The sequence below is a fragment of the Nannobrachium achirus genome (genome assembly GCF_963921795.1).
Source record: "Nannobrachium achirus genome assembly, chromosome: 6".
NCBI lineage: Eukaryota > Metazoa > Chordata > Actinopteri > Myctophiformes > Myctophidae > Nannobrachium > Nannobrachium achirus.
The window spans coordinates 48,039,565-48,052,286 of NC_137815.1; the positions used below are offsets into that span (position 1 = coordinate 48,039,565).

The following is a 12,722-nucleotide window of genomic DNA, read 5'->3' on the forward strand; positions in this document are numbered from 1 at the left end:
GACAAATGTAAGGCCACATTCATAAATCAGAGACAAAGCAGTGTTTGTCTGTGGCAAGTGTATCAGTAAAAAGCTACCACATACAGTAGGAATAATCAAATGCACATGCAAACCTGGCCAACCAATATTCTTATTCCGGTCTCTTCAACAATTATGTGGGCAAATATTGACCTTCACTGTAACTTTGACCTTTTAAATCCAAAAGGAAAACATCTCTCTCAATTAATTTTAGTTACAGCAATCTTAACAATTAACAATCTATACGCAGTATTTCATTTCTACCAGAGAGAGGGGGGAAGAGAAGTAGCGAGGATGGAGAGAGGGGGAGAGGCCTGTCACAATTATTACATGGACACAGCTTTTCACATTCTAAGTACAAATAAGGCTGTGTAATCTGTATTTTCATAGTAACAACTACCTTTTGCAAAGCATGTTGACAGTGTTCAATGAACATTTCCAAATAGAACATGAATGAAAACAATGCTCTTGAGGTATGGCACTTATTCAAACGCCTGAGATACTAGTCACACATTCAAGGGGCATTTACTGTAAGTTCAATTAAAAATGAAAATAGTAGCCTACATTTTTGAGCGGTGGTCACACCGTCTCCATAGCGTGGCCGTGTGTGTAGGTATGTTTGTTTGTTTGTATGTGGGTCTGTATGTAGCCTCAAGCCTGTGGTGTAGTACCTTTTCTGACCACACATGTTAAGGGAGGGGCGCTGTTGTTCAGGCCAGGCCACACACACACACACACACACACACACACACACACACACACACACACACACACACACACACACACACACACACACACACACACACACGGGGGGGGGGGGGGGAACCACCACTCAGTTCACACGGGTGTGATTTTTTAGATTGTTTTTTAATAAACATTTATTTTCTCTTTAAATCAGGCCTTTAAAATAACAAGGAATAAACCAAAGTAGGATACACATAAAGTAACGTTGTGAAGCAGAAGCACAACAGCATCTAAATTCATTTCTTTCTGATCATAGTCACTACCTCCTTGCCCACCACTGGCCCCCACCGTTGTGCTTAGGTTCCTTGGAAAACGCCAGGTCGCACTCGCATCGCTAACAGGACGACAACACTCGTCAAGTTTACTGGGCTGTGGGCTCGTGTCTTGTGCGGAGTTAAATGCTTCAAGTTAGTTCTCATTTTAATTCTTTGTAGGCCTATTTATAGGTCGACGTGTCTGTCCTGGACGGAGGTGCTTTGACAATAAGTTGGTCAGGTTAGCTCCGTTAGCTCCTTTTGTTGGCACAGCTAACAGTTTGGTGGCTGTCTGTCCTAGTCATAATGGGCAGCATTGCGTTTTGTTTACAATCAAAACGGGTTGCGAAGGTTTCACACATGCCATCCTGGCGACTGGCGAGTCTTTAGCTTACAACATAAATAACGACGACAATAACGCAACAACGAGCACCGAGTAGAGACGAGGAAGGAGGAGAGCATTCTCTCTGTGTGTGAACTGCAACTGCTGCGTGCGCTGAGCGCGCACGAGCGCACACACATACACACAAAATTCAATTTTCAATTCAAAGGAGCTTTATTGGCATGAGAAAACATACGTTTACATTGCCAAAGCAAGTGTCACAAAAACAATAAAAAACAGTTGAAAATGGGGAACATATATAGTTGGAGGGGATACAGCATTGAGTAAACAGAGCTATGTCGCATTGTGACACACACGGCGCACGCTCTCTGTGCTGTATGTGCAGACAGCGCGTCTCAACCAGCAGCAGCGAGAGGTGGATTACGTCGGACGGCTCAGAACCAGGAATAAAAAACTACGGAGTGAAACGCAACTATAGTCTGTTTGCGACACGTTTATTCATTCTGCCCCAGATAAAATTCAATACCCCCACTCACACTATTCCATACTTTTTAAGACATTTTAAGGCCTTGAATTTGCAAAACTAAATTCAATACTTTTCAATGCTTCTCAAGATCCGCGGACACCCTAGAATTGTCCAGCTTGAAGATAGCCTCGCGTAGCCAGAGCCGGAGTCTCCTACTCCGTCGATTGCGCTCGCAATAAACAATATACAAACAAAAACATTGATTCAAGCAATGTTACACCTATTAAGAGTGAGTTAAGAGCTACAATCTATTTTAGTTTTTTCGCTGGGGAATGTAAACAGACCCGCACCGCATGACGTAACGTCCGTTAAACGCAGACTTCCGCTAGAAATCTTGGAACACACCGGAAGGCATATTGTCTACAGGGTGGCTTGAAGATGGTCCTGGTCCTTGTCCTGGTCCGTGTGTTAGTGTGTGTGTGTGTGTGTGTGTGTGTGTGTGTGTGTGTGTGTGTGTGTGTGTGTGTGTGTGTGTCTGTGTGTGTGTGTGTGTGTGTGTGTGTGTGTGTGTGTGTGTGTGTGTGTGTGTGTGTGTGTGTGCGTGCATGTGCGCGCGTGTGTATTTTTTTATCTTGTTTATGCCTGCATGTGTGTGAACACAAAAAATCCGATGGCCCTGTGTAGGAGATAGGAGAACATTCGGCGAAAATACATCTCGCGCATGTGTCAATGGCTGATCTACAACTACAAGCAGCTAATTTTGCTATTTGTTAATGTCTTGTCAGCTGTGCAAATTGTGTTATGATCAGCGCTGATGTGGTTTCAACCAGACTTCATTCATCACTCACACATAAAACCTTATCAAGTCCTCTGGTTCTTCATTCCCCTAAACCACTGTAACGAGCAGTTATTGAAGACGTGCTCCAGTAAGACATCTATCTATGTCACATACCGGTATGTCAAACTCAAGGCCCGGGGGCCAAATCAGGCCTGTGAATGAATTATCTTTGGCGCGCGGGATGATATTTAATTACTATTAGAACTGGCCCTCTGCTCTGGTATATTGCACGCACCACCATAATACTACAAGTCCCACGGGAAGTCATTTAAAGCAGGAGGGGCTGTCGCACGTGCATGTGAATTATCGGTTTTATGCGGTTTTGTTCGTGTTTTATTCGGGTTTCTGCAGTACATTTTTTAGCTAACACAATTCGGAACTGCACACTACTTTCCCTTTGCCTCTCCACACACGCTGTATGTAGCACATAGAAGAGGGTTTTCACAGTCAAACCCAACAGGGAGGGAAAGCGAATACACTTCCCGACCAAACTATTTTGTCTGGGATGCTGTGCCTGTCTTTTGTGTCTTGCAAAAGACCGCCTAAGAAAATGTAGTTCACTAGAATATCGCCCGCCTTTGGCGGGCGAATCCTAGTGTTCGCACGCTTCGCGTGCTCACATGCACACACGCACAACTGCTCCAAGCCATGTTGCCCACAAAAAGCACTGTTTCTTCATGTATTTTGAGTGTGTGTGTGTGTGTGTGTGTGTGTGTGTGTGTGTGTGTGTGTGTGTGTGTGTGTGTGTGCCCCCTGTGCAGCAGACCCCTCTCTCTCTCTCTCTCTCCCCCTGTGCAGCTGACCCCCCCCCCCCTTCCCTCTTGTAACCTGAGACTCTGACTCTCTCTCTCTCTCTCTCTCTCTCTCTCTCTCTCTCTCTCTCTCTCCCCCTGTGCAGCTGACCCCCCCCTTCCCTCTTGTAACCTGAGACTCTCTCTCTCTCTCTCTCTCTCTCTCTCTCTCTCTCTCTCTTGCTCTCTAGCGAATGAGCGGACGGCATAGAGTTATGGGCGGTATTATTCTGTAGGTTCTACCGTTGAGTTGAAGTGGGATGCGGCTTTTACTCAAAAAAAAAAAGCAGATTTAATTTAACAGCTCCTAGTGTATTACCATTTTACTTCTGAAATGTTGTTTATGGTTGAATGTGAACCAATCAAGCTAATCTTATTACAGTAAAGGCTGTTTCCTGTATTAGACATTCTGGGGCTGTGCAAACTAAGCAATTTTTGGGTAGCAAAGAAGAAGTTGTACCTTTTTCTTTCCAGTCCTTTTGATAGGGAAACAGTGAAACTCAGCCCATATCTGCTTTTCAACTTTATTGGTTCAGACATACATACAGTTTGATATAACAAAGTCTGCAGGATATTATCAAGGAGCCACTTGATACGATTAACCTCAGTAGTATCAGTATTTTTGGCAGTGATACTCATGATCAATAATGTGATTAAAATAACAGCAGTACTAATGTGGTCATTCCAGACAGCGAGACATACAAAATACTGTGGGGAATTCAGAATAATCTAGAGAAAGACGTTATTTGTATACATTCACTTTATTGCAATGTTTTTTTTGTTTTTTTCTAAAGCAAGCATACTCTTTTTCATCTTTTTAAATATTGTTTGCATAGTTCAAGCAGTCTGTGTAATTTTCCCCAAATAGCAACAGTTAATATTGATATTAAGGTATACTGTAATCGAAATTGGAAATATTATGTACATTGACCAATGTGCTAAATGTTTCTTTATTCCCATTAGCCATAAATGCTACATCTTTTATCAAATATTGGACACGGCTTACTTGGCTGTTTTGCATTGCTCAACGCCTCCAATGCCAATTGTTCCAAAAATACGTATATTCTGGGCCTTCAAGACAATGCTCAAAAGCAATAAATTAAAAAAATATCTCGGCAATAGTCATCTCTCCCACTTACTTGTGAAAAATGCTTAACATTGTGGAATTAAGTGTTTAAAAATCTAACCTTTCGGCTGAAACCTCGTATTTGTCATCAAATACCCATGCATCTAAAAAAATATGTACTGCCTCTTATGACCTTATTATTCCCTTTCTCAAAAAAAAAAAAGAAAAAAAAGGAAAAATAGAAATATTCTTTTTGTGTTTCCTTTTGTCTAGTGAGAGCCATAAACTGCTTTCTTTTTAATATACAAATCCCTTTTTGTTCACTTTCCACAGTTCACTTACAGTAACACAGTAGCTTTGAATATGTATACATACATATCTCTTCATAGAGGTCCATCTCCAACCGGGCCCCTTCATAGATGTGTGAGGGAAAACAGCTATGTGGGAACACGACCGGACATTGTTGGGGGGGGAGGGGGGGAGTAAGGGGCATTTGTGCCCTGAGGCCGACTGTGATTAAACTAGGAAGCGGCGGCGGAACAGCAAACACATTTTCCTTATCAAGAGCCATAACCAGAATGCAAAGGAATGGCCATGAGTCATAGGAAGTGCATAACATTCCCTTCCAGATTGTGGTCGTCTGCTCCCAAGACGGCCGGGACCACAACAAAATAACAGCATATTTGGCTCTGAGGCGTAAACCGTAAGAAGGGATTCATTCAATAAATTATAGAAACAATATAGATTAAAGTGAGATTGATCTGCCCACTTGTAAAGTCTGGTCAAAAATAAAGATTGCTACTACTTGGGTAGAGAGGAATCTACTGTAAATCAGTTGTGCTGAGGTAATATTGAGGCATCTCTGATCTCACCTCGCTGTAACAACTGAACTCATAACAGTTTGGAATCATATTATTAATGTAATTTGTACAGGTCAAATTCAATACCAGATCAGTATTGACTAGGGATGTAACAATATACAAAAACTCACGATATGATATCATGATAACAAGTCCATGATACGATATTATCACAATATTTAGATATAGGAAAAGGAAAGACATAACTGAAATCCTTTGGACACAACTTTTAATTTCTCATTTGTGTGTCATAACTTGAGCTATGACAGTAGTTTGTGGAATCCACCCTTTCTGTGGTCTGTTTGACTGAGGCTCTGTGTCACTTGAGTTTTTGTCTTTCGGTACAGAGCTGGTATTGTTTGACTAAAGCCTGATTTACGCCGTCTCACGCAGAAAATAGTAGACGTGCAAGCTGAGCTTGTAGATAATGCTACTTTTGGTGTGAGAAACGCAAACAAGTAAATGAGGCATAAAGTAATTAATTAAAACATCTGCTAATGTTTCTTATAGGAGGAATGTTGTAAAGATATGTGATGTTCACTGTAAACTCTGCTGCTGTCACTCTCATATGGGCCTATTCACTTATTGGAGATGCTGTCACGATAATATCGACACGTGTTTGTTATCACAATATCATGATAACGTTGTTACATCCCTGCTAACTTTAAATTAAATTGACACCACCCTTTTTGTTGAGCTTGAATGAGGTTCAGAATTATGGCACAGCATATTATGATGAAATGTCGGGATATGTAAAAATGATGAGCATTATCTGATTCACATAACTGCTATCAAATGACTGCATCGTAAGCCACTGGCCCATCTTTACACAAACTAGTATTTTCAACTAGCACACTTACACTTCTAAGGTCACTTCACTTTTTTTTGCTGACATCTTTCCACATACTATTTACCATTTATAAATGTATATCCAACATATTTTACCTATTATGTTTAGGCAATCACTTACATAAAGTCTCAAAGACTATGATTAATGCTAAACAACAATGTCTAGTTACAAGAGTCAGGTGTTGAAAGTGGTTTCTGGTGAGAATGGGTGCAGCGGTTTGGGGGGCGAGGGGACATGTTGGAGTTAGGCATCACAGTGAGTTCAAAAGGAGAGTCCTAGGGGTGCGTCCATGGGGAGAGAGGGTGCACACTCGTGTAGGACAATTGTAAAATGGTCAAGCCTTGTGTTCTGTCCACGTAATTGTCCCCTGGCCTTGATAGGATCAAGGGCCATCTGCAATTTGACATGGTCCACAACGATGACCCAGAGATCAAGCTGTGGCTCCACATAAAGACCCTTCCTCTTGTTTTTAACATCAGCTATCCACCTGTTTCCTCGAGAATTTACGTAGCATTATTTGCGGGACACTTCCGGTTAACAGCAGACATACAAGCTTGCGTCGTGTCGCAGATGCAACCGTTGTGAGCTTGTAGATCAGTCTCGGCAGCGGCTCCGGAAGCTGCCTGCACATTCTGCGCAATGCACGATGGGATGTTGGAAAATTGTGGATAGTGTCCTTGTTATGGCCACTTGCTGTCTGACTTTCCGTTCCTCTGCCCTTCTCGACATCTTTCCCTTGCTTCCTTCCCTGGAGATATTTTCCTGGTGTAGCCTCACATACTAAACGTCCTCTTACATGCCACAACAAGTCCTAACCCTCAGGACACAGACTGCCTCTGTCATCGCCTAGAAAATGTATCGGTGTCCTTCGAAGATCTCTCCTTTGTGGACACCATCCTGAGCGGAATTATCCAGAAATGTTTTGTTGTGTGGAACTGGTAAGAGTTCTGGAGTTCTGCCCTCACCTCTGATCAGGCTAGTTCTGTAGTGTCACATACCACTGAGAACCAGAGAGACCTTCCACAGTAGGCTGAATTCAAAGAAATAAATCATTCTATTATAATCTTGTTTGTGGTTCCATTTCTACCAGACTTCTTTTTGCATTTTGTTTTGGCAGAGTAGACAAAGGGTGTACAGTAAAACGAGTTAAGTGGAAGGGGGCCAAGGGACGAGTACATTTTCAGCCTCTTTGTCCTTTTGAGTCATCATCGTCTCCAAGTCCAGTCCATCTTCCAGGGAAACTCCTTTGAAAACTTGCCATCGACATATCCAGTTCTCACACAAGTGAATGATGGGTGACATAAAAAAACAAAAAACCTTCTGTTTCTTTGGGGTCATCTGTAAAATTGAATTGTCCGAGTTAATCATCAGAAAGACGCTCCGTCGAACTTGACAGCTGCCAAGGCTTGAGCTAGAGAGCAGGGAACAAAGAGCAGAGAGGGTCAGGGAGAGTTGAAGAGAAAAGTTCACAGTTTAGGACAGTTTCTGCTACTGTATGTGTTTGTGTGTTTCTCTGAATCTTGTTTTTGACAAAAGAGAATTGAAAAGCTGACTCAAATTGAGCCTTTGGGGGGACAGGGTCATCTATAGTACCTTTCACCAGCACTGTTTGCAATGAATTCTTTGATGTTAAAAAACAGTATTTTTTGGTGCATAAAGATTTCATGACACTCATTATACTTGACACAAATGTTTTTCATCCTGCTTTGGACTGCAGCCTTGCATTTGCACGCTATTATATCAATGTAACATAAACCCTAAAGAATGTAAGATTTGACATCTCATTGTGAATAACAATGACATGACTTTGGACACCCAGATTTCATAACGTTCCATTGGTTTCTGCATTCAATTATGGTTCCCAGCTTTTTGGAAGAAACATGTCCATAGCTGATGAGGGACAGACAGGGACGGATTATGGCTTGTGCAAGGTGTGCAGCTGCACAGGGCCCTGAGCCAATGGGGGACTTTAATTATTTGTATAATACTAGAAGTTTGCGGCCCGAAAGTCTAGAGTTCAGTTTTTGGAAAAAAAAAGTATTTTGAAAAAAGAAAAAAAAATTGGAAAAAAAAAAAGTTTTGTGAAAGGTATTGGTGATGCGATGACGTGGTGTATACGGACGCTCAGCTCCCCGGGCCCTCCCCCGTCTTTCTTTCTCTCTCTCTCTCTCTCTCTCTCTCTCTCTCTCTCTCTCTCTCTCTCTCTCTCTCCTCCGCTCAGCTCCCCTCCCCCTCCCCCCCTCCTCTGTAACTTGATACTCTGGTGACCAGTTTATGAGCACTGTCAAGATACTCCTTCAGGACTGGCTGCTCTGCGTGAGGCGAAGGCGAAACTTTGTTAAATTGAAATAAATGCGGTTCAAAGAGTGGCATGTTTAAAATGTGGACAGTGCAAAATTATCACGCTTGTTTGACGTGGTGGCTATGTTTGTGAGAGGTGTTGTGAGAGAATGGAGCTAAACATTCTGTTTGAGAATTGCCACCACTTTGTGTTTGCTGAATTGTATGTATTAGATATAAAAAGATGCGAGGTTGCAGCCCACAACACCACCCCCTGGTGGTGGTCTGAGCAATGCCAGGCAAGCTGTCCCCTATCCACAAGTTTCCCCGGGGGTTTACTGGAGACTATCAGGACCAAACTTCCGGGTTTAACAGCAGACATACAAGCTCACGTCGCGTCGCAGATGCAACCCGTTGTGAGCTTGTAAATCGGCGGCGGAACCTCGATGCAGACGTTTGCGCAATGCACTATGGGGCGTTGGAAACTCGTGGATAGGTCAGTTACTAGTGTGTGTCACGTGAATCAAAACAGCAACGCAGTTTCGACAATGGAACAAAGGGGGAGCGCTTGTTTTCGGTGGAGATGACGGAGGCACGCCGGCGTTATATTATAAACACAATCTGATCTTGGTTCTTAATTAGTCCCAATTATTAAGTATAATACTTGACCTTATAAATATAGAATGTTTATGATTATATATGTTATGAAACGTCGAGCGTTGCGAGTCTGCGACGGTCGCATGAGCCGACTCAGCGCCGTTACCAGCTTATGTGTCCATGTGTTATGTCTGTCCATAACGGCAGATATGGACAGAATAGTAAATCCTCATCCCCCCAAATTTCGGCACCTCCGCGCGGTCCAGGCGAACACAACGGAGCGCTCCCTACCTCCGGTTCAGCCAATCACAAGCTTCCACTGGCGATACTACGTTGCTGTTTTGATACACGCGTGTGTGTCATGTCATTTTAATTTAGTCCATTGTACTTCCTGCAAGTAGACTTACAAATAAACACAGTTGACTAATCATATGACGCGAGGCTCTTATTTTGAAATTGAGAGTAAAACTTCAGCTTGTCAATATTAGCTACTTGTTGCAGCTGTTATCAGCTAGTTCCAGAATCCAGCTCAGATGTAAACAGACACCATGTGGATTATACGCGAAACTACCTCATTTCATCAGATGACACTTTGAGAAACCGCTCATCCTGATGCATTGCTGATGCAGGTTACAATTTCCTGTTTGTTCAAATGAACTGAAATGGTGGACAACTGCTGCAACAGAGCAACAGCATGCAAAAATCGAGAGCTGGTGGGACTAAGGAAGAATAATTTGTTCATGGTCCAATATACTTGATTTACAGTATCTGGTCCTTTTAGCCTTGCAAGGTTTTTAATTCATATTTACTTTATTAATAATAATTAAAGAAAAAAAATACACTCCACTAAGCAGCATTACGTCAAGCAGAACCATAACGAAGAGTGAGAAACGTGCAATGTGAGGCAAGGGAAGGACTTCAGAGGACAAACAGGGTAAACCAGTGGTTCTCAAACGTTTTCATTTCAAGGACCCCATACTGTCTTACAAAGCCAAACGTGCAGTACGACGTAAAGAATAAAAAAAAATTGTGTGTGTATATATATATATATATATATATATATATAAAGTGTTTCAACTGGCCAGCAAATGGGTTACCGGTAAGGTATAGCAGTGGGCGTGGTCTCAAAAAATCATCCATTTTTCCCATAGAGATTTACAAAAATATTTATATCAATTATTTTAAATGTAGAATCAAGCCATCCTATACTATAAACAGGACTTTAAAACCTGTGATTCTGTGAAATTGAATATTTAATTTAATTATACTACATTTAATAAATACCCTTTGTTTAGCAGTTTTATATATATAATATATATATATATATATATATATATATATATATATATATATATTTATTTATTTATTTTTTGCTGGGATAGCCTACATAAATACTTCACAAAAATGTAGTTGGCTTTGTAGGGCAGCATAACTCTGAGAGTGTACAAATGGACCCAAATGGACCCTTTATGGCTCCATATGTACACTGTCAGAGTCAAAGACCTGTTAGGGTCCATCAGGACTCTGTGAAAACCACTGGGGTAAACATACGGCTGTGATTGGCTGACAGTGTGTTGTGGGAGGGAACACTCACCTTCACAGACTCACACCTTCATGATGTGGGCGGAGTCAGGGAAGTCAGCAGAGGAAGGGGGAGGGGCCAGGCTGGTCGGGGAGGTGGGGGGACTGGGGGCGCACTGGGCTGGATGTGGAATGTGGGAGGGTAAGGGGGGGGGGGTTGTAGATGAGGAGAAATGAAAAACAAAAGAAAAACGTTATATTAAAAGAACGTGAGAACAGTGACAGTGCAAGGTAACAGGGGAAGTAACATGAGGTTGAACACCTTTACAAGGAAGGGCAGCTACAGGTGTGTGAGCCTATGTGGAATGCAAGACTAGTGAGCTACAGTACCTGAAAATAAATAAAACTGTACCGAAAAGCTACACTCTTTCATGTGCTACCTCGGGTTCGAACCCGGGTCTCCTGCACACGTGCTGAAATGTTTACCACTGAGCTAATGGAGCCTGCCTGCTTGCTCAGGAGAGAATTTGAAATTTGACCTTCAGGCAGTACTAGCACTTGTATCAAACCAGTCAGACACAGGATCTAAGGGCGGATTCACACTGCAGTCCGAATGATTTGAACTGTTCCCGAAAACAGTTGCCTGGTCCCTGTTGGCCAGCATTTACATTGGCCAAGATTCTTCCGTGCCTGGACTCCCTGGAGTACACTTCATTCAACTGTAATGGTATACTGACTGCCTTTGAAACATCACAATGTAACGTTGTCTGTTATCATCGTATAAAGCTGGTTGCACACTGCACTGCGGTCTTTCGTTGCGTTTTGGAAATCCGAAATCGGGAGGCCAGGGAGAGAGAGAAGAAAGAGAGAGAGAGCAGTGGCGACAGCTGCGAAAATCGGAAAAACGTGATTGAAATAACGTGAGGTTGATTTCTTTATTTACGCGCTCCGAAATTCACTCCGATATTCGGCCCAGAAAAACGCAGCAGTGTGCAAAGACCTTTACAGTAATGTCACTGGTGCATCCTTGGTATCTTAACTCTATCAACGCTTTGGACGTTCCCGTTCGCCCCATTTTTCCCGGCGGCGCGATGCCAATAGTACGTTCTTTGGCTCGTTCTTTTGTACCTTGGTTTGATGTCTGTAAACTGATGAGGGGTCGCGCGGGTGTGTACCGTAGAGACAGCTCCCGTAAAAGTGCTCTCAAAAACCCACTGGACGTTAGCATCAATGGAGTAACAAAACACTTCCATTGTTATTTTCTCTGGGTCTATTGCTCTGTAGCGATTGAGCGGCCTTGACGGACGGTAGCCTACCGCGGCCATTTCACATTAATTCTTGCATGAGGATGCCCTCTACTGCTGGAATAGCGAAAGTACACCTATTTAAGGAGAAAATAAAATAATAATGATAAAATAAAATAAAAACATCTTTGTCTATAACATCGCAAAGGTAAGTTGCTTTTGCTGGCACAAAACCCAATAAATAAATAACAACATCTGGCAGTAAAACAGTTAATAGTGACGTGACGTCACAGAGCAATCCTTGTTATTTTTATCCTAGCAGAGCTTAACCACTTCCTTGTTTATGGAACGATAGCTTCACATTGCAGCGCACCGTTCTCGAGGACGCATCAAACAGACTCGAGACTACCTCTGGAGGTGGTCTCGGGGCCGGTGCGTTGATCCGTTTCGGAGGACAGTAAGCAGGCTTCACACTATCAAAACATCTGCCAAGTATCCTCGACTACGCACCCGAGACCGCAGTGTGAATCCGCCCTTATGTCTCAATAGAAGCAGGGAGACCCCTATTGTATAAGTTACTCTACCATAGCGAAAATAATACTGTATTCACACAAAAAATATTACAGCTTTAAAGTTAGGTGCAAATTGGTCGGGACACACACACACAAATTTAATCCTAAAGAGTAAATCATTTGTGGCATTATATGACTCAATGAGAGATGACTGGTGGATATATAACATCATGACCTCAACATCATGAGAAATATGTCTCTAGGGGCGCCCGCTGGCCTACTGGTCCAGGTGCATACCACTTAGGCATTGGATAGGCATGGATGCCTGGTGGCGCTGC

The 12,722-nt window shown here is 42.6% G+C and overlaps 1 protein-coding gene across 5 annotated transcripts in view; it reads right to left on the minus strand.

The window, feature by feature from the left end:
- Window positions 1–3,844: 3,844 nt before the first annotated feature.
- plekha6 (pleckstrin homology domain containing, family A member 6) overlaps window positions 3,845–12,722 on the minus strand; it is a 123,670-nt gene continuing 114,792 nt past the window's right edge. For 2 of the 5 annotated variants that reach the window (XM_080727844.1, XM_080727841.1), the window contains exons 22-23: window positions 10,702–10,809; window positions 3,847–7,641 (exon numbers count right to left, since the gene is read on the minus strand). In XM_080727844.1, the coding sequence (XP_080583970.1) occupies window positions 10,712–10,809 (98 nt within the window). In that variant the 3' untranslated portion in view covers window positions 3,847–7,641; window positions 10,702–10,711. Of the gene's footprint in view, window positions 7,642–10,701; window positions 10,810–12,722 lie in introns of all 5 variants that reach the window. The other 3 variants (XM_080727842.1, XM_080727843.1, XM_080727845.1) reach the window with 2 other exon arrangements.